This window comes from Grus americana, chromosome 1 (assembly GCF_028858705.1).
Source record: "Grus americana isolate bGruAme1 chromosome 1, bGruAme1.mat, whole genome shotgun sequence".
Classification (NCBI taxonomy): domain Eukaryota; kingdom Metazoa; phylum Chordata; class Aves; order Gruiformes; family Gruidae; genus Grus; species Grus americana.
This window is the reverse complement of record NC_072852.1, coordinates 55664454-55687296: the sequence shown is the minus strand read 5'-3', so window position 1 is coordinate 55687296 and position 22843 is coordinate 55664454. Positions and strand designations below refer to the sequence as shown.

The 22843-nt window shown below is 39.1% G+C and overlaps 1 protein-coding gene across 7 annotated transcripts in view; it reads right to left on the bottom strand.

Moving 5' to 3' along the window:
* The window catches only part of ATF7IP (activating transcription factor 7 interacting protein), a 119153-nt gene extending 97419 nt beyond the window's left edge, over window positions 1-21734 (bottom strand). The window contains exon 1 of one of the 7 annotated variants that reach the window (XM_054831335.1): window positions 21577-21734. Coding sequence is in view for 1 of the 7 variants with exons in the window: in XM_054832067.1 (XP_054688042.1) it covers window positions 11301-11314 (14 nt within the window). In the remaining 6 variants the exon portion in view is untranslated. Of the gene's footprint in view, window positions 1-4091; window positions 4480-6563; window positions 6675-11300; window positions 11376-21238; window positions 21473-21576 lie in introns of those variants that run through there. The other 6 variants (XM_054832234.1, XM_054831424.1, XM_054832146.1 and 3 more) reach the window with 6 other exon arrangements.
* Window positions 21735-22843: the final 1109 nt, after the last annotated feature.

The window sequence follows — 22843 nt, the reverse complement described above, 5'->3', positions numbered from 1 at the left end:
ACAACTTTAGTGGAGTCTCACCACATCAGTATAATGCTGGTCATGGTCTGGCTAAATACGTAACCAGCTCCGAGTCAAACTAGTGATAAAGGTTCTAACAGTCCCTCCTAGGTAATTGTGTCCAATAACCAGAAATTCAGATCGCATGGAAGACTTCACATGCCAGTATTATCCCCTGTAACTCCACTGCAGAGTTACCATAGCGGGCAAGTCATACATCAGCTGTTCCAAATGCATATGCCATCTAAGTGCCATAGGTTGGCCATTCTTTCAAGTCTGTTTTCAAATCAAGATTAGATGTCTTTCTGGAAAGAAAGAAAATTCACTGCTTCATTTACTCACAGCATAATTAATGAAAAAAGTGCACCATTTTTAAGCATTTGTAGATCTGCTTCCAACTTCCCATTGCTTTTTATATTTTTTTCCCCTCTGCATTGGAGAGCCTATTTGAGTAGTCATTTTTGCTTTCTGAAGGAACATATTTAATGGAATTACTGCTTTATACTAATTCTTTTAAAACTCAAGACTGGGCTGCATAAGCAAAAACACTGCCTGCAGATCAAAGTAAATTATTATTCCATTATCCTTAGCACCTGTGAAGCTACATCTGAAGTATGGTACCACTTGTGGGACTCTGAATGCAAAAGAGATATTGATAAGCAAGTCCAGTGGAAGACCACCAAGACGGTTAAGGGCTAGAGAACAGGACAGATGAGGTGAGACTAGAGAACTGAATTTGTGTAGCATGAGGAATAGATAGCTAAGTAAAGAGAAGTAATTGCTCTCTTCAACAACCTACTTGGCGTTCATAGAGAAGACAAAGCCAGACCGTATTCAGAAATGCATAGCATGTTGATGAAGAAATAGATGCAGCTTGCAGCAAGAGAAATTCTAGATAGATACAGAGAACAGTTCTTCACCACAAGGGTGGTGAAACACTGAAACAGCTTGTCCAGAGTGGCTGTGGAATCTCCACCCTTGCCAATTTTCAAACCTCACCTTGACAAACCCTGGAGCAACTTGGTCTAAGTTTGAAGTTACCTCTTTTGAAGATGATGTCAGACTAGATGACCTCCGGAAGTCCCTTCCAACCTAAATTATTGGTGTAACTTTTAAATTATTTTACAATTTTGTGTTCTTGAACCAGAGTGATTTTTGTGCCTTTTCCCAGGACCCTTCCTAATTTTTCAACATTGTAAAAGCCCCCTATGGATAACAGAACTGTAACCTGTATTGATGCAGAATTCATATCATCGGTATAACCAAGACAGATTAATAAAGTGTATGACTTCCTTACTCTTTCCCTGTGTTCAACAGAATTTCAGCCCCTCTACATTAACTTCCTATTTGGGACTTCAGCCCACTTTTTTGGCTCTATCATCCCTACTTAATTCCAGGGTAGGGTTTCCTGTTAAGCAGGTATGTTCTACAATGAATGGGTTCTAAATGTACAACTTCAGATTTTGCTGTGCAACAGTAGACTGTTTGAGTGGGTCCCAGTAAAGCAAATCATCCAGATGACTCTGCAAGAGTCGATCTTTCTATACTCTACAAGTTCACAAAAGTAACTGCTTTGCAACATCAATCATAAAGAAACTTTACTTAGAGCATGCTTCCTACCCCTCTCCCCTTCACGTGCTTAAAAAGTTTGTTAATCAATTTAATGTTTTATTGATACAGGGGGTGGGGAGAAGTTGTTTGTTATTTAAGAAAAAGACTGTATCAAAGCATAATTGCATTACACTTATCAAGTATTTAGATTAAGGAACCTTGTTCTAAAACAAATTACATTAGGAATTATTTTTTTTTAAATAAAACTTTATTTCCATTAAACCACATCAGCATTAATTCTAATAATATTCTTTTGTATTTACTGAATCCCTCAGTTGTCCCTCCACTATTTTTCCCCAAGATTGATGTGAGACTAAATAGTTATTTAGGTCATCCTGCTTAACCTTTTTAACTAAGAAGTCTTTAAGGTCTTCTGGAATTTCTGTTGTATTTTAGGAGTTATTGGGAGGGGCACTTAAGAAAAGAAATATTCTCAGCCAATTCTTTTAGAACTCCTGAATACAGCTTACAAAGATCTGCTTATAACCTTTGTTACGAAATGTCTATCATGGACTCTTGTAACTCCTATCTTCCTTGTAACTTACAGATTTTAAGTAAAGCCACCTGTGAGACGATACAATGTAAACTCACTTTTATCTAAGAAACAAAAAAAAATACTTATGTAATCTTCTGCCTTTTCTCTTTACTATGTGTCATGTTATTGTCATCTACATTACTGTTAGAGTTATTTCTCAATTTTTAACAATCTCACCTTTGTTATACTTTACTAGTCAAGTTTTTCTCTCAGGAACATCTTGTTTCTTTTAATCAGTATTCTACGTTTTTCATGCCCCACTCAATGCCATTTCTCCTCTACCGTTCTTGCACTTACACTTACAGAAAAGGAGGGAGAGGCCCTGAATTGCTTCACATTGCAATGAAGACAAGACTGATTTTAACAGAGTTTGCCCTTTATGGGCAACCTTTACAGTTGTTAACTGCTATTTCTAATGTATTTTATTTGGGGAAATCTACCATTATCTATTTACATACTTTCTCACGTGCACACACAACTCCACACACCATTTTTGTACTTTTTTTTTTTTAGTCTGGACATGTATATAACCAGACTTCTAAATGACAAGCAAAATTGTCCCCCATAACAAATCTTAAGTTATCGCTAAAAAAGTTATCAAAGGTTTCAAAGTAAATAAAATATGTACAAAAAAGGACTCATTTGGCCCAACTTGTTGGCATGCAGCATTTTACTCTGTCATATCAATGCAGAAGTATACCTTTATTATCATTAAATTCTCCCCTCCTCAGTATCAGCCAGTTACAGTTCTCTTTTCTAGCATATTTACATCTTCTCTATTTGCCCTAATTCAGGGTCCATTTCAGAATGGCTCAAATACTTTTAGTCCCTATCATTGCCATTATAAACTCAAATAATCTATCTGCCTACTTTGCCCTTCTACCTTTTTAGTTTTATTCCCTTAATCTCATTTTTCCTTCACTGGACCAGGCCTGTCTGCTGCCTGTTCCACATGCCTATCTTGAGCTGCTGTCCACCTTTAAGTGACCGTGTTTTCCTTGGCCTGTTCATGCATCTCCAGTTATCTCTTTTTCTGTATCTCAGAGACTTCCCAGATCCAGTTATTTTATTTTACCATCTCCTCTTTCCAGTCTCCCACCCTGTCACAACTTTTTTGACTTGTAAAATAGAAAGACCACAAATTCATTTGTGCAGAAGTAGCACATCTGCCCCATGCAGTTGTTTAATGCACTACATGCGTAACCACAAGACTATATTATGTAACTAGTAATCATGTAATTTTGTTAAAATTTGCTGCTCTGAGGCAAACTTATTGTCTTCTGAGGGGGGAGAACAGATAAATATCATATTCTGATCTGTTTACCTATTTACAAATACATCTAAAAATTTACATAAATGCACAAGAATGTGCATTTATACTAAAAGATACACGGACAACAGTTTAGTGTCCAACACTCAACAGCTTTGCCATCTGAAAAAGAAGAGAATTCAAACTACAACCAGGATAATGAAGTTTCCTCATAATATCACAAAGCCAAAAAACCACCACTGGTGGATCAACCTTCTTAATTCTGCATCCTTTTCACGGGTAAACTCACAGTATTGCTAAGCCTCCATATGCATCAACTGATGTCACTCTAGAGACAAAAATAGCACAGTAGCAAAACAGTAGATGTTTGAACCAAACAAAACCAGTAACATTAGCAGCAAAACCTGATCACTCAAATTTCTAATATTTTTTAAAGTCTTCAGTTTTACTTAAGTAAACGTTTTACAATAATTGCTAGTTAATGTTCCCCGTAACAACTGCAACCCAAAAATAATTACAGCAAGAACAAATGACTTCCGGGCTTCCCAGAAAACACCTCTTATATTTAAATTTAATTCCTGGCATTGTGCCAACGTGGGGGATGGGCACCTAAGTGGAAAAATAACATCAAAGGCCTCTAAAACGTTAATGCAGAAAATGAGTTGCTTCTCTTACCTGGCGAGAAGGTGGCACGTGCAAAATGAGCTTCCTCCTCTGAGTAAGCCACTGACATGTACCTCATTTGCATAAGTATCACCAGCTACAAGTAGACTTCCAGGTCGGCCATCTTGATACTAAGATCTTGTTTTGATTACATAGCAGCATGAGTACTATTTTTTTTAAGCCAGCCTGAGCTACGCTATTGTACCTCAGCTAGTAGCCTACATCTGCTTGCTAAAGCCTGCTAGAACTCCCACTTATCCACACAAGTGGCTGAACGTGCCTGGGGTGCCCCTGCAGCTCACTGAGCATGTCACAGCCTCCAAGGGAACATTGCAACTGCAAGTGCCTCCAGTCGGACTCTCTGTACTGCCTTCTGTGCTGCCAACTATTAGCACTGCAGCAACTATGTGCAGTGAAGTACCTCCCACATACCACACAGTAGTACCATCAAGCATAAATTTATTACAGCACAGCGCAAGACAGCACACAAAAAAAAAAGGCAAGCTGAAATTTCCTCAGTATTTTCACTTACTAGCAATCTAATTACACCTAGGTTCCTTTACACATCTTTTCACAGTCATCAGTACGGCTCTTTCGGTCCAGAAACCAGAGTGCTCCTGCAATCCGTGCACAGGAGAAGTCCATGACACATGTTAGCTGCTGCCGAAGCGGAGCCAGACTGCAGTTACAGCTATCTGGCGCCAGTAAAAATTTACATAAAGGGGCCTCATTTCAAGACTCAATTGCAGCAGGATATTGCTGAGCAAAGCCTCCCCCCCTGCCCCCGCGAGACTACTACGGGTTCTAGAATATATCGTCTAGTTATTTGCTTACTAATAATCCAGATCCATGTCAAAAGTCAAGTGCTGCTCTTACTGTTTATATAAACGAAAATTGACACTAGTCTCTGCAAAAGAAATTCCACCTTGAAGCCTGTTCCTAGTAGGATGCTATACACTGCACTGTTCAAAGCAATTCTGGCGAGCCCTCATTATAGTAACTGAAATAACACCATATAAATGGGTATGCTCAATGCTCAGCAATCAGCTTTTCTTAAACTGGTATTTCCAATACTTCACAGTCCACCAATAACAAATACAGAAGTACCAGCTCCAAGTAGGAATGATCCATTTTTAACCTAATGCTCACAGGTAACATGTCTGGCCATTTAATTTACTGTTTCCACTTCACATTTAGTTTTTCTTTATTAGGCAGATGAATAAAAAAAATTCCCCCATCCTGAGCTACAGACTTTATCTTTTCAAGTACTTAAAAGGTACAGTGACAGGTAGAGGCAGAAGCTCAGATTTCAGCCTCACTCTGACTTCAAATAGTTAATTTCTTAATTCTTACCTTTTTTCTTCCAAAGTCCAATTACATTAACAAATTTATTACATTTTACAAATACTTATTGTAAAAGTCACTGTACTTTTTTTGGGGAAAAACCCCAGGCTTTGCTTACTATTAAGTGTGCGCATGTAAAGGATGAATTATCACCAATACCTTTTTCCCCCTCATTTGCTGCCTTACAAGAAATTCTTAGAGCACTAAACAACTCAATGCAAATAAATAGTACGTTTATTATACTAACTATAAACATGAATACGTGAAACCCTAAGTAAAACGAAGTTAAAGCCCCAGCAATGTTTGGCCAGCTACACATCTAGCAACACTGTTGCAGTGGCAGCCTGGCACCTTTTAGTGGAAAAGGAAAGTGATGGAGACAGCCATGTTTGTCGATTCCAGCAGGGCAAAGGCAGAGCCGCCTCAGGACCAGGCGAGCAGGCTTTGCGCCACCTGACTCTTCTAGCTCCCTGCATTGTTCCTCTTTAGAATGCCAACAGTGTCAAGGCTATATATAGTCAAATTACTTGGTATGTCCCCTTTTCCACTGTGAGCGTAACTGGCTGTATGGCTGGTTCTAGGTTATTTAAGAATAACACAGTTTGCTCATCATGTCAAGAAGATAACGATATTATGTCTGAAAGTATTTAGTCATGCAAAGTACTCTTGCATTGGTTGTTACAATTCATCCTCAGCTGTTGTATCCAAAAGCCTAAAGTGATGCGTAAGGGAAAAATAATTATTTTTCCAGAATGACTGTCACATTAAAGTGACAGCCATTAACTAGACAGGTGATCTGACATTGCTCTGCTTTTATGTCATGTGGATCTTGTGATTTATCTTACTTTCGGACAGATTTGTGTATGTTAGCACATTTAAGTGCTGTGCAGAATATATCTTTCAGTGATGCTGTTGTCATTTGCAGAATGAATCATCAGATGAACAGCCTCTGAGCTTAAAAATGAAGGGCACCAACGCTTTTAAAAAAAAAAAAAAGCAAGCCAAAAAACCCCTGGCGTTTCCCACATACAGCCGCCGCCCCCCCCCCCCCCCCAGCTCTACAGCCTTGTGCACAAATACCAGAATAATAGTATGATTCTCACCACAGTAAAACAGATACTGCAAAATAAAAGCCTTTACTTGGAGCATTTTCTAGTCTCAGCTCCGGTCCGCTCAAGAAATCCACGCCAGAGCTTGCCGGCAGCTCCGAGGCTGAGCTCTCCATCTGCCGTCTGGGGGAGGCACCACCCCCCTTCCAGAACGTTCCGGCAGAGTCACCCGCACTCCCTCGGCTTTACCTTCCTCTCCGCGCCCTCTTGCTTCCCGCACCACAACCGACCGTAAAGCTCGTAAAGCTTCTTTTCAAACGCAATATGTTTTGGGTTTAGTGGTTTGTTTTTGTGTGTGGTTTTTTTTTTTTTTTAACGGAGAGGAGGAGCTTTGTTGGTTTAGTAGCTACAAACGCACCAAGTCGGTTATACAGAGCACAGGGTGCTGCCCCCGAGCAGGACGTGAGCTGAAGTTACTGGAGGGTTTGCTGCGCCCCAGCCCGACCGCAGCAACGCCAGCCTGCCACCTGCAGAGCTGAGGAACGCACCCGAGACCTAGCCAGGGACACTCCTGCGGCAGCAAACCAGGATGTGCGGGTGGGGGGTCGTTTCCGGGGTGGTTTGGGGTTTTTTTTTTTTTTTGTTACTTTGCGGTGCTTTGGCTTTTTTTTTTTTGGTGTGGTTTATTTGGTTTTGTCTTGGGGTTGGTTTCCCCCCCCCCCCCCTTTTTACACGAGAACTCTAAGCCGGGATAATAAATAATAACACAATTGTATTCTGCCTGCCTTTCCCAGGTTTAGCATGCAGTCAGTTGAAACACCCCAGAGCTTTTATGACTTGGCCTCCTCAAAGCCAGGTAACGGGACTCTTCCTTCAACATGCACACGATTTTCTAGTCTCATCAGAAACAACGTTAAAGAGCAGGTGTTACAGCCAAACATAATAAGGCCAGTTGCATTCAAAATAATTACTATTAGCTGTATGGTTTCAATTGGTAGGTATCAAAGACAACATCCTCAAATTTTAAATGTCAGTTGATTCATCTCAGAATAGGTACAAAAAAAATCTGCCACAGAATGATTTGCTGAACTTGGACACGGTTTCAGATAGGAAAGCATCTCACTGACAAAGTTTGTCTAAAAAAAAAAAAAATCTCTCACTAGTAGCTTGATCTAAAAAACAACAAAAAAGCAGCAGCGGAAAATGCCACCATAGAGCAAAAGAAAATTAAAGGCCCCGGGCCTTTAGGCAACACACAGAGTCCGAAACAGCCCCTTCCCCTCCAACTTTGCCTCTTCTCCAAAGCATGAAACAGAACAAATTATTCACATAAGTCAGCCAGAAGCTTGGTAGTTCCCAAGCTTTTCTCACATTGGTCTTTGAATGGCGCAGAAAATTATGTTCATTTCTGAAGCAGAGAACTGTCTACCACTGTATTTTACAGCAGAAGCCTATACCAACAGAAGGAGCAGGGAAGGCAGGAAAGGGAAGGAGGGCTGACGCTAGTTGCATCCGCTTTTCTACTGTGGCAAAGGGGTGAGAAAAAGTGTCTTAAACAGGGTAACTTCCAGGCAGTAACAATCTAATGTTGTACTCCCCACCTCCCTCCACCCCCCCCTTTTTTAAAGAAAGGGAAAATACTCAGTTTGCTTATCAACTTTAGAGGGGGAAAAAAAAAAATCACATTTTTCTCACTTAAATTTACAGGAAGAATTTTGTCATTTACTAAACACTGAGAAGCTGACAGATCTTAACCTGCAAATCAAGATAATGCAGGGAGAAAAAAATAACATTTGCCTTACTCGTAACTCCTTTGAAGACACTACATTCTTGAGAAAAACATAGTAAAGTTTATAGCTAAAAATAAAGGTCCAAGTTAACTGTTTGATAATAGTCATAATGTATTTAAGATTCAAAACAGTTCTAAGTGCTTGGTAACCATTTATTTCTAGTACCTAAACAACCAAACAAGTCAGCTGTTTGAAAGTGATCTGCGTGCATTAAACAGTACTGCATTAATTCATCAGTCCATTCCAGTTTGTTTCGAATCCTGCCTGAAATTGTTTGCTCCCCAAATATCTACCAAAACAGAAGATGCAGCTGTGCAAATTGAGACAATTTTGAGTTTTAAGAGGAACATAAAAAATAATCAAGCCATGTTAGAATGGTTTCAAGCAAGTACAATTTACTAATGAAAAACTATCCAAATAGTTGGAGCACAAGTAGAATCATTTTCCTATAATCAAATACACCATTTACAAAAAAATGAATTGAAAAAAATAAAAGTGAATCTATACATTCCTTCATAGTAAACTACTGTTGGGTAATTCTCTTTGAAAGTCACATGTATTTGAGACTGCTACCCTATTAGCAATTTATTTACTTCTGAAAGCCCATCTTTCAAGTTTACCTATCAGCAGTACAAAGCTAGTTCTAGAAAGCAGCAGGTCTCAGAAGTGTGTGCAGACACAAGAACACTGAGCAGAGTCTGACAATGCATCTTGCATTAAAAATGTATAGTGATCAATTCGGTTGAAGTCGATAATTCATTATACACAACTATTTCTAATTCAAATAATGAAAATTTATATCTTTAATAAAAGCGCCTTTTTTTTTTTAAAAAAAAAACATGCACTGAAATGCCTTGTTCCTATGCAGGTAAATTGGTGGTTTTAAATTTTCTTTTTGACTACTAAAGAACAAGCTATTAACACCATAGGAAGGAGCAGAGAAGATACCATGCTGTTAGCTACCAGTACTATGGTGCAGCAAGCATTACAGTGTGCTCGGACTTCTGGAAACACGGATGTGTTCCATATGCAACATAGGTTTCAAAACCTACCATACTTTACATTCCAACACCCACTTTAGGAAAGAGGAAAAAAAAAACCCAAAAACCCCACCAAAACCCCACACTACCCACCCAGCACACTACAACAAATGGGTACAGCTCCCTGCTGGGCCAGTCATTTTGTACAGCATTTCCAAGAATTGATACTGTTTTCAAAATGGCCTGTTAAAGAGCAAAGTAAACCAAAGCCAAAGGGAAGAGAAGACACTGAGACAAGAGCCTTCCTCTGAACTCTAGCAATCTCTCCGTGCCTCTTCTGTAAAATGGGAGTAAGCTTACTCAGCTCACAGAGAAAAAAAAAACCATGGGCAACGAAAAAGGCACAAAAAGGACTGTATGAGAGCCATGGTGTGAACGTACAATATTTTACTCAAATGTAATACATGTGAAGAACCACTCCTTACAGTGAATGTCAAAACACATGCTACTTTTCCTTTTCACGTTCCCATTAAAGAGCAGGTTAACAAAAACCCCAAAACCAACAGAACCAATAGCACTTGACAATTTTTATATGCCTACTGTTTTGTAACATTTTCATATGCTCCTTTTAAAAAAAAACAAACCAAACCAAAACCAAAAAACCAACAACAAAACCACCACAGGATGTATATGGTAAAGTACGTTTTAGACATAAAATTTCATCCACTTCAATGATTACAATGTAGGAGTTCAGTGATCTCTCTATAAAGAACGAATTGTTTCTGCTTGCTTTGAACAATATGAGTTATTAACAGCTGGAATTAATCAACAACAATAACTGACTAAAACCCACACAAACCTCAATAATCGTAAGACTGGAGTCAGGATGACTTGACTCAGTATCTTACAGAAAACCAGAAAGATTATTATTATTTGGGGGATGAGAAGAAGGAAATCTCACTACATTATTAATCTGCATTCATTAGATGAGGTGAATGTATGGCAAAACTTACCATCATATCAAGATAAATGCATTTAAAGAGAATTTGTTGTCCAAGTTTTCAGACATTTTGAAGTGCCCAAATGTTCCTGGGATCTTAACTATCTCACCCAATCAAGAAAAGCCACTGTGAACTAAAATCTGCCTTAAATCCACTAAACAAACTTCCACTACCAATAAAACAAGTAATAAAACTACCTACCTGTATTTCATCATTACCTGTGACCACGCATTTGCATTATTCCTGTCACTGATCTTTTATTCTAAAGCAGGAAAATCCTATGACCAATTGCTTACAAATCTACAGTTAGCTGAAGTCAGCAATCAGCCTGGGCTTAAAACCCCGTATTTTACTTATATATTTTTTTTTTTAATTTCTTCATATCAAATGCACACAGTAAACATGGAGAAACCACATCTCTTGAAAACCTGATCTGCACTATCTGCTCAGAATACTTTGTTTCTTTATAAACAGTGTATTAATCATTTATAGGAACAGATACCTAAAAATTGATTTAATCACCAAGTGCTTTTTTATAGAGTATGCTAAAAGCACCAAATTAATGTGCAATAATATTGAGGAAGGACTAAACTTTTAGGCATTTAGTACTGACTTCCACATCCTTAGCAACAAGTTCAACTTCAGGAAAATACTATGAGCTGCATACTGATGAGTTATCCAGCTCTTCTGCTGCTCCCGATACATTTCTGGAAGTTCAAGTAACTGCCTATTTAATTACTCTCAAATTAACTCATATCCATCTTAAGATCCCATAAAGACCTTAACTAGGTATTTGAGACAGACACAAAACAAGAATATGAGTGAGTCGTGAGGAAAAGTGTTCTTTCTCCTCCTTTTCTGTTCCCCCCATCCCCAACTGAGAAGAGCTAAGCATTGCTTTTCTCCCACCTTCACGTCCCTGGACACTGACACCTATTAGACACTACACCACCAACCAGTAACGCACACAGGAGAAGACTAAGCCATGTGAAACCACTAGCACTTTGAAACTTGGATTTCAATTAAGTTATACAAAAGAAATAAAAGAATAATTTACCTTGAAACTTTCATTCTATTGTTTTAACAGTTCTGCAGAATTTATGGTAGTGCTATTCGTGATTAGCAAATAACTGCTACCTGCAAAATAGTGAACATTCACATAACTGTTGTTATTCCAGTGTATTTACACAAGTTTTATCGTTCTCATCTACCATTGGAAAAAGTTATGTATTGAAAATATGATAATCAAATGTAAACTTAACCACTTGGTTACAAAAATTTAACAAAGTTCATAAAGAGTTTGTGTTTTAGTTAAAAGTATGAGGCAAGCTTTTGAGAAAGGGCAGCATAAAGTGAGAGCTCTTCTGGCCTGGTAAGGAAGTAAGCCAAAATGAAATCATTTGATTACCAAGACATATGGGTATGACCTTTGATCTCTCCCATCCCACCCAATCTACGCTATAACTGAGAAAGGATAGAGGTCTATGAATTAATTCAGTGAGAGGAGGGAAATAAAAAAAACCCACCCACAAAAAACCGCAACCAAAACCACACCCTCCTGTTGACCAAAAAAAAAAAAAAAAAAAAAAAAAGGACAGTATTTTAAGATATTTTATACAGCTTAGAATTAATTTTGCCTAAACTAAATTTAAAATTGTTTCTCAGCAAAGCAGAGTTGGTGCTTACCTCTAAGGTCTGGAGCATGTGATGCCAACAGCTCTGCTCATTTGCATACAGTCAAGCTAAACTGCTGCAATGAAGAGCACTTCATCAGCCATTTTGAAACTGCGCTGTCTCAGCTGCACTGAAAATGTGATTAAGATGGCTGCAACGTGCATTCAAGACCAGCCACTCAGTGACAACTCGGCAGTGGATAAAACATTCATACAGCAAAGCACCCCCTCTTCACCACACTGCAACAAACTGCACAAGCAGAAGGGGGCCAGAGGAATGGTTTCTTTGACAGGCATGAAGTGGTTAATGCACAGCTGCAACATTGCAGCTACTCAAAGCACCACTGGTAATGAGAAAACTAAAATAAACCAAAAACCATGGAGAGGTAGCCCTGGTAGGTCTGTGATCCAGGATTTGTATTGCATACTTCAAATCCCTCCCGACTCCAGGCAGTTCAGAATCCATGTCACATATTAACAGCCACAGATACAGAGCCAGATCATGCATAGAACTGACAAACATTAGGGAATACTTTTCAAGAACAGCCTCATTTCAGTCTTAAAAAAAAAAAAAGCTTAAGAAACTGATCTATACCTTTTTACCACCTATTTTGAAATATTGTGTAATATTTGTTGCCCAATAAAACCCTTTTACTTGGGGGGAAAAAGAGGAAGTTCACTTTATAAATAAGGAAGCTAGCAAAAAACCCAAGAACACTCCAGAACTACAGTGCCCACAGAAATCAAGTATCTAATTCTTTATAAACGATGCAGTATGTTGTGTAGGTTTTTCAAAGACAACACATATCTAGAATCCCTTCAGCAATTTTGCTGGAATTTTGTTGTAACCATACCAAGTAGTTTGTACCTAGAGAACTGGTTTAAGAACCTACAGGGGAACATAGGGGTTGTCAAACAAATACACAATTTTAATGCAATCAGAACTTGAGATAATACAGGATCCTCTTTAATATCTCTTCATTAACGCCAATCACCTGCTCTTGTCCAGCCAACTGTGGATCAGTTCTGGAGGGAGCTCCTCTGTATCTGCCTCACTTCATCACATACACCTCTTCTACAAAATCCAAATATGGCTATTTTACAACAAAATAACTGCAAGTGCACATGGGGCGATCCTGAAGGAAATTAACATTGAATTATTCCTAACCTTGTACCAAAATATAGTCTTTGTGATCCAAAATTAACCCAACACATCAAGCCCCCTCAAAAAAGTGGGAGAACATGTCCTCCATCTACTACTTTTATGAAAATGTCTAAACTTGCATAACTGGGCATGTCTGTTGCCAGCTGTAGCTGGTTATTTCAAAACTGATTAATCATGCCAACAGTAGTTGTCTGATGCACTCATCAGCACCACAGTTAGTATTCCAAACTTTAAAAACAAAAAAAGTTGAAATACACCATCTGGCTAATACAACGACAAAAGGAAAAGCATGATTTGCAACACAAGAAAAAGCAGCCGCCACATACATGTGAACAGCTACATTGCTTATTATCATCTTTGAGAATACTGTACAGATTCAGAGGACTAAATTAAAATATGCTTGAAGTTCAAATGCCCAAAAGATACGTCTCTCAAACAAATTTGTGAAGACTGGAGAACAACTTCATTACAATCAAAAATCAAGTTTACAACAAATTCAAAATAAAGGTTTTCTATTAGTGAGTTAAAACCCTCACATTGCTTACTGTGAACTTAATACATAGTACGTCTTCAGCTTACAGGGATTTACAGTAACTTGTAACATTTCAAAATTCAAACTTAGTATTTCATATATACAATATGCATACACTTTGATTTCCACAGCAGAATTCTCTTCTATTTAAGACATTGCTACTTTTAGTGCACCTACAAAATTCCTACATCGAAAGGTGAATTCTAACTTCCACTCCTGGAAGTTCAAGAAAAACCTGGGGAGGTTCTAATCCAGAACTCAAGGGCTGCACTTGTACAACACTTCATTCTCTAATATTCAGTCTTGGAGCTCGATACATGGAAACTCAATGACTTAAATAGGTTTGAATAAGCATAACTACTTGGCAAAAAAAATTTCAAAGAACACTTTCACTGAGCCAGAGAAAGCAGAACCTATGTCACACTCTAGTTGCTGCAGTCAATCGCCTCACCTTGTCAGAAAGCTTGAGGTACTGATACATTAATACAGACACCTAGCTGCAAAAAATCTAGCTGAATGGTAAGAAACCATATGCATTTACTCAAGAGTTCACTTCAATATATTTTATTTAGCATACACAGGTGTGTTAGTTTGTTAAAAAATATTAACCAAACTAATTTTAAACCTGACATTTAATTAAACACAAAATTAGGAGTGAAATAAGTCATCTGAGAATGCTTTGGTCCAGGAAATATTAAAGTGAACCTGCACTAATGTGGAATTCCTATATTAGCATGGGACTACCATTTCTTACTGCTACTTAGGGTGAAATCTATACAGGTTCCCTAAAAATCAAAAATAAATAAGAAAATAAGGCATTTTAAAAAGATTCAGAATGGAATTGAAACTTAACCTGTTATGTTTAGATTTCTCTTAAACACATAATAAAAACTAGAAACAACCTTAACTCTGCCCTCTTTTGTTGACATGCCAACACACTGCAGTATCTCAGCAAGTTCAATTATTCTAGTCATAAGCTAAATTTTACAACAGAGCTGCCATTTTCCAACCTTCTCATGAACATCAAACAAGAAAGTCAGAAGAATGGTACCCTGTCATTTCTCTAATTGTTGCCCTGTATAAGTAATATCAACCCCCCACACCTCTTTTAAATACCATTACATAGAGTTGGACTTTATACTAGGACTCCTACCCTAAAGAATCAAGGGGAGGCAGAAAATTCTGGACTTTCAGGCAGGGCTTTATGTCATTTCATGTTACAAGGGCAGTATGCTACACATCATCCACATTTCCTTGTATGCAAACTGCATCTCGTCCACTTCTCTCATTTACCCTTTTTATTGAGGTTTTTTTTTTTTGTATGTTAGTTAACATTAAGTTGACAAAACAGTTCTTATACTGATGAAATCAGTGAGACACCACTACTGTTTGTATGCATCTGAATTGAAGTCTCAATAGACCATCTGCTGAAACCTTCCTATATTTACACAGGCCAGTAGGCTGGCTTCAAGAAACATCTTGACTATCATTTAGGACTGCAAGAACTTCGCAGATAAAAACTACTTAAACTATAGGGGAAAAGAAAGAGTTCATGATGATCACGAGACAAGGAACACTAGAGTCCAGAAAGTCAAAGTCTGCACAACGTTTGAGGTCTTCCCATAGTTCCAAACCACTTGATGGCAGGACCAATGAAAGACATTTTCAATATATTGACTGAAGTCAGCAAGCATGTATGTTTATGTGCTAGTTTGCTACTAAACACATTTTGCAAGACTTAAAAAAAAGAAGAATGCAATATCTTTTCCAAATGACCTTCTGGAAACTGCACTAAAATGGCAGCAAAAGTAGAAGGAACTTTCTTTCATGTTAGGTTTTTTGTTTTTACCATAACATTTCTTTACACTATTGTGAAATGGAGTATAATGCTCAGGACAGCACAAAATGATGGAGCAAATATACAGGTTATTTTAACAGCTGACATATCCACAGTCATACCATTTGTAAAATCTGTGCTTTCAGTACATGAATTTACTGAAGAGCATTTTCAGAAATTGGATTTAGAAGAGAAAAACATTTTCCTGTATTAAAAATATCCAAGTTACATACAGCAAGCAAGCTGTATTAGTTTACCTAAATATCTTAGAAAATAAGTTATTAAAAAAATACTTTGCACACAGCCATCTAATTTACTAAGATGTCACATGATTTATTGTTTGTTCTTGGAAGAAAAAAGAGCTGATAACTCATGAGTACAGTTTTTAGTCATTTATAACATGCACAGCTCAAAATAAAACATCGTACAGGGCATAGCTCTTTTTTTTTTTTAAAGTTATTCAAATCACAAAGGAAAATAAAGGGCATTTATACAATATACATACATATACATAGTGTTCTGAATTCCTCCACAACGATATGATGGAAGCTGACACGCAAATGAGGATCAAGCATTTATTTAATATCATATAGTTACTATTATGCCTTTAGCTACACCACCAAGGAATCATTACTTAAAAAAAAAAAAAAAAGGCAGACTTGCAGTTAAACACACTAGCAGTTTTAAAAAGTATACATCAGTGGTACTAAACAAGATAATGAGTGAGCAATGGGACTAACGAAACCACATTTCCTGCAGATTTATAAACATTGTCCTGCTACTTTTTATCAGAGTAACCTCAGGTTATCATTGGTGCCTTACCACACTGGGCGAGTGCACGTACGCATCTAGGCTTAAGTTGCGTGCTGATATGTCAGCTTCCATACTGCTTTGACAGACAATACCTATGTCCTGACTGACAGCAAGTTATCCCCCCAAAACAACATGTAACTGCCAAGTTCCCTCACTGGAGACAATGGTAGCCTCTCCTCACCCCAGTTGCTTGTTTTCACAAAATTTGCAGAAATTGATTATCCTTGGTATTTACTACTCTGTCAAATTTACTGAAAACCAACAAGTCTCTCAATAATTACTAAGGCTAGAACAACTGACAAACAATGATCACATAACATTGGACTACTATACTAGAACCGCGTAGGGCTGTGACACAATGAAACATTTTTGTCACATAGCTTAATTTAAGCAGAAAATGGCAAAACAGGTATTTTCTATTTGTTAAACATATTTGCTTATTAGTGGAATTCCTAAGTGCCATTTAAGAACCTTACTATGCATTTTTTAAGTTTCATGCAGGTATTTCTTTTTCACTAACAGCATTCTGGTTTTTGTTTAATATGGTCTAACATAACCTCAAATGAAAGCATAAAACACAAAGCCACACAGAACTCAAGCGTAGCTGAAATTCTACTCTTAACTTTGGGATTTTTTTGCGTACGTATATTGCACAGAAATAGTCAGGACAGAACAGAGATGAGAAATATAACATTCACTAAAGCCAGAATATGCAACTAAAGACAAAAAAAACCCCAACCAAAACAGGCTCCCATTTCTGAATCACAATTCAATTGTTCGCACCCTGAAAAGCTAGAGAATGTATTGGTCTAGTTCAATCTTTACCATTCTAAAAAAACCACTAATGCATTCTGCAGATCCAGTTTCTGGATAACTAATATCAGTACTTTATATCTCTAAAATTGATCACACTCACTTTTATAGTCAGATTTATAGGCTAATAATGCACTTTAGAATGTTTAAGTCTCTGGAAGCATCTGATCATTACATATGAATTCAAGGATTTTCTGACCCCTATTGCTACAGAAATAGGGAGGGAAAAAAAAAAGTAACAAACCCACACACACAAACAAAAAAGGTATGACACCTAAACACACTATGAGTGATACACAAAATCTCTTCAGGAGAATTAAAATTAAGATCCCACAACATCATGCAAAATTTTGTATTTAAAAGGACAACCAGAACTCAATGGCTGAGAAAATACATGCTCCAGATCCTCCTGATTGAAAAATCTCAAAGCTAAGAACACTTTACCTTCTTTGGGATCAGCCACCAGGCTTTAACATCCAGAACAAGACTGAGCTACAGGAATTTTAAATATGAAGTATTACCCAATTCACATCTAAACTTTATTCAGAGATTAAGACATTCTGTAACTGTCCAACTTAACAAGAACAGCTGGTTACAGAGATCACTTTAGAGAACAACCTTACTTTCTGCTGCTTAACGAGCTGCCAAAAAACCAAAATCAAGTTTTATTTGCTTGCTTTGCTGTTTTAGTTGTTTCTGTTTATTATGTTTTTTAAAGAAGGAAAGAAAAAACTCCACACAACAACCATATCTTACTCTCCCTCTTGTATTTGGGTAAGTCACTGCTTTGTTTCCTACAGTATGGTCGAAACAGGAGAATGTTTTTTCATACAGTATGGCATATAGTGCACTGAGTATACCGGCAATACCAGAGTTACAAATATACATCATTTGTGTTGGCTGGTTTATGAGTTCCCAGTTGTTTTGTGTGTGTAGGTAAATTTCTCAAAGTAATGTCACATACAAAAGAGAAGTAAAGAGTCCAGCCAGATTTAACTGGAAGACATTAACAATCTTAGATTTCACTGCATTTAAGAGAAATATTATATAAAAATATATTGGGGAGGAAAAAACAACCAAACCCCCCACATTCGTGTCTCATAACAGCTTTATAACTTGCAACTTATTTTCCTCATCTAATATCCCTTATGAAACTGTGATGTACATCTTTGTCACTGTAGTAATTTCCAAAATAAACTCATAATAAAATTTATGACTAGCACACAATATAGAAAAACTCTAGGTGGAGAGCAAATGGAAAAAATGCATTCAACTTGCAAACTATTTAAGTAAGAGCAACATACCATGGCCTTACTACCTACATTTCATGAATAACCCTAAGATTTTTGGCATAAATATAATTCCTGACAGTAAGTCCACATAAGCCTAATTAATAATTATACCATTAAAAAAATCTAAATGGGGAGAAATTAGATTTTTTCTCTTGCTTTGGAAGGAAAATAAAATTTCTGGTTTAGCCAGAAGTTTAATCTGTAACAGAAAAAAATGCCTTCTCCCACAAATCAAACACACACAATTAAAATGAGGATTTAGTTACTAACTAGGAATCAGTTACTAAAATTGGATTTTAAAAATAATTTAACATGTAAACTGTTTCTCTTTGCAACAGATTCTGTTAAATCAATATTTAAAATGAAACTATTTTTATTCATAGGTTGTTTAGTCTCTTGGCTAGCCAGATCACCTCCCATGCTAGGGGGTGGGGGGGTGTGAGCCAAGCATATGTCTATATTAGATCACATTTCCTGTCTTTACGCCCCAAATTCTGGAAGCATTACTAGAAGAGCCAGTACAGGAAAACTAACATAGTACAGTTAATGTTGATCTTTTAAATATGTGAAATGGGCATAACAATACAGGTTAAAGCAGGAGGTATCAGCAAACACGGCAGAGTACAGCATGTACGCATATCTATTGGGATTAGCGTCTTATTGAAAACAGAATTTTCATTTCCTATCCATTATGAAGAGGTCCCTCAATAAGAGCAGCAAAATGACTGTTTCAATTGATATATATAATTATTGTATCCTTCTGTGAATCAATTCTGTTAAGCGTGATCAGTTTCAAGCCTACACAACATTCAAGACAGCCTTGTTAAATTAATTAATACAGCAAAATACAACACTGTTCCACGTTATCACAGGAAGCATCAGTTCAGCACTGCTACACTTGGTAGCAAGGTTGGAGCTGATAAAAAGCCTCCTACTCCAAGCAATGGATTAGGTCTACTAAACTAAGAACATAATGATGAGAACACGAAGATCTCTTGAAATTCTTTGAAAAGGAACACACAACAGGCAGCTATAAGCAGTGACAAAACAAGTTTTTCTGTATTTTAATTATTTGGCATTTATCAAAAATTGTATTGCAATCCAAAATTATTAGTATAATTCCTTTCTGGATTACTTGTACATAAGAACTTGATTTGATACTTCCAGAGCATATAAAATATTAAGATAATTGCCAGACTTAAGGAATAAATAGTGGGTTTACTTGGCATGATTCATGAATTGCACAAGTCCTCATGCAATCATTACTGAATTCATTTTATGATGGGCTGACAACTATCATTAGCCCCATTTCACAGACCTGAAAACCGAGAAATTACCTACCCAAGATCACATATCAAATAGCAGTAGGTTTTGTGGGTTTTTTCCCCCCCTCTAAAGAATTCTTAATATTCACGGTATTACTCTCTTTTATACCTTCCTGTAGGACTACACAAAACAGTACCCAATCAGAAAAAGACTATTTCTTACACTGATACCTGCTGTTTGTGTACAGAGTTCATATTTAACTTATTAATTTCAGATTTAAGCAGAAACTAAGCACATTCTCCAAGTTTTTGTTTTTAAAAAACCAAACATGAAGTAAATATTAATAACTGTAAAAATTGTAGCTAGAACGAACTAGTATAACAGATAATGGCCCCCAAAATATTTTAATTTGCAAAAGAAAGCCAAATAGCATGCTTGTAGAATATCCTGATCTTGCACACGCAAATTCCAATAAACTTATTACAAACAAATTGTATTTGCTTATATAATCTGGGATATTGGCCAAACGTATTTATTAACACACTCTTACTTCCACCAATTAGACAGCATGTTAAATAAGCTGTCTAGATGTACAAGTGTTATTTTTCTGTGACTGCATGAAGGCTGCACTTTTAAGCTTATTGACTGTTGCCTAGAACAATTGAGCTGTTCATCCTTTCATTTTAAGAGAATGTTTTTCCATCAACAATTCCATCCTATTTTTCCATCCAACAAGCCTATCTGTGTTAAGGGTCACACTGATATTACAACACTTATTTCAAGATTACTGTTAGACAAGAAAAAATTCTAATGTAGGTATTGTCACTGGATATCTGTCAAAGATTACGAGATCTAATAAGGAGGATATAAACCAGTTAAAAGAAAAAACTGCTCAAGGACAATGCTACATCTCTAACAGCCCCCAGTGTAAAATCAGAATTAAAATTTGAAACGCTTAACCATGAATACAGTTTCAGTATTTTAAATGCTTAAGTTCAAAGAAAATTAGAAGTTCAAATGTACCTCCTTTACATGAATATACTACGTAAACTGTTAACTTTTCCCATATTGTTTCATGTGGGTCTCCACAACAACCTGGAGTAGCCACTCTGGCTTTGTTTATTGATGACATCACATAAATAAGGCATAACTAGGCCCTTTTTTTGTTTGTTTTCCACTGTACCACCTTCATTTCTAGTAAATTAGCATGCCTGTATGCTTCAGAAACCTTAATCTGAAGTTCATCAGCACGCTACTGTGCGCAACAAGAAGAAAAATGTTTTTTTCCTCATTACTTCTACAGTCCGTCCATCCACCACAACACTCAACGCCCGCACGCGCTGTGTTTGCAAGGATATCCACTAGCTGCATCCAGCACCACCCAGGTCACGGCATCCCCAATTCACACAGCAAGTAAGGAAATGTTTTTGAGGCACCAGCCATATGCACCACTGTCCCACCCAAACACCTGCCCAGCGCAGCGTAGGAGGTACCTCCACCTCACCTCACTGATGCATGACAGACTTCCTGGTGTTGCCCAGCTCTCTGCGCCTTCAGGACACAGCAGAGTGCGCCAGCAGTGCCCTGCCCCACGCCAAACCTACCTGTGACCCGCAGCTGCCGCCACAGGGATCCCTCCACACGTGGGGGACGGAGGAACGCGTCTCTCCGCACCCTGCTCCCCACCTGCTGCCACCTCTGCGCGAAAACAGCAACGCGCATGCGCGCCGCCGCCTGCACTGGAGCCGAATCACGTGCTCCCATGCAGCGTGCGCGTAGCTGCGCTGCGCTTGTGAGAGTGTGTGGGTGCGCGCAGCGGCGCGTGTGCAAAGCTGCAGCCCTGGAGCATGCGCACTACCGCCGCCGCCGCCGCGCGGGGCAGCGTTCGGATAGAGTGCTGCCGCTGCCCGGCCGTTCGCGCCCCGGAAGGGACGTGCGGTACCTGTGCCCCTGCGTTCCGCGGTAGCTCCTGTCCCAGTGCTCGGCAGTCGCCGGTGCTGCCGCCTTCCCGGTGCTGCCGCCGTAGATTCAAAATCGGAACCCGCTCCAGGCACCAACACCGCCTCCCTCCGTCGCACGCGCCGGGCCGTTATGCAAATAAGTCGCGTGTCCCGTCCCCTCCCCTCTCCCGGCTGACCCCGCCCCCTCCGTGGGCACAGGGGCCGGCAGTGGGGGCTGCCTCGGAGCCGGCCAATCCCAGGGCCGGCCATCTTGGCAGTATGCAAATAAGTCACCAAGTTATTTAAATGAGCGGGTGGCTCCGCCCCTTGGCGGGCGGTGGCGGACGGTTATTCGCGATAACGCGCCGGGGCGGAGGTGCGCGCTGTAGCCGTCGGTGCCAGGGGGCGCTGTGGTGGGGCTCAGGGGCCCGGCCGGGGGCAAGGCTGGGGCAAGGCTCAGGGGCGGGAGCAGACGGCTCTGCCTGCCTTCCTTCCCTTCCTCCCCCTTCCCTCTCTTTCCTCTCTTCCCTCTCTCAGTTGTCTGCCACAGCAGCTGCGGGCTAGGTGGCTCTGGAGCACCGACACCTTCGAATGCCTGCCGACAGTCCTGCGTTATCAGCTTCTTGCATTGCTTGCTGTGGCTCCCTTACCTCTTGTCCAGGTTCTGGGCTGTGCACGGGCTAACTTCAAGTTACTCTATGACAGGTGTCACCTGGCAAAACACAGAGGTTTGGGGTTTTTTTTTAATAACCAGCTTTGGGTTTCAACAGCGTCAAGAAACCAAACAGTACCATCGGCTGTGTTTTAAATGAAGCCAAGGCTTATCCTGGGTGAGATGCAGGTCAAAACCGTAAGTGGCCATTTCCCACCCACCCTCCATTTCTGGGTAAGAGGTGTGGGTGGGCAGGGGAGAAAACCATGGGACCTGCTTTAATCCAAGCCAGAACTTGGTGCCCTTTGTACTGTAGCCAAAGGCAGGAATGACCATTACCAACAGCGGGTCAGGTCTAGCGGAGAAGCTGGCAGCTGTATCCTCAGGTACACAGAATCACTGAGTGGTAGGGGTTGGAAGGGGACCTTTGGAGACCATCTAGTTCAACCCTCCTGCTACAACAGGATCACCTAGAGCAGGTTGCACGGGATCATGTCCAGGGGGGTTTTGAATATCTCCCGAGGAGGGGACTCCACAGCCTCTCTGGGCAGCCTGTTCCAGTGCTCTGTCACCCTTGCAGTGAAGAAGTTTTTCCTCATATTGAGATGGAATTTCCC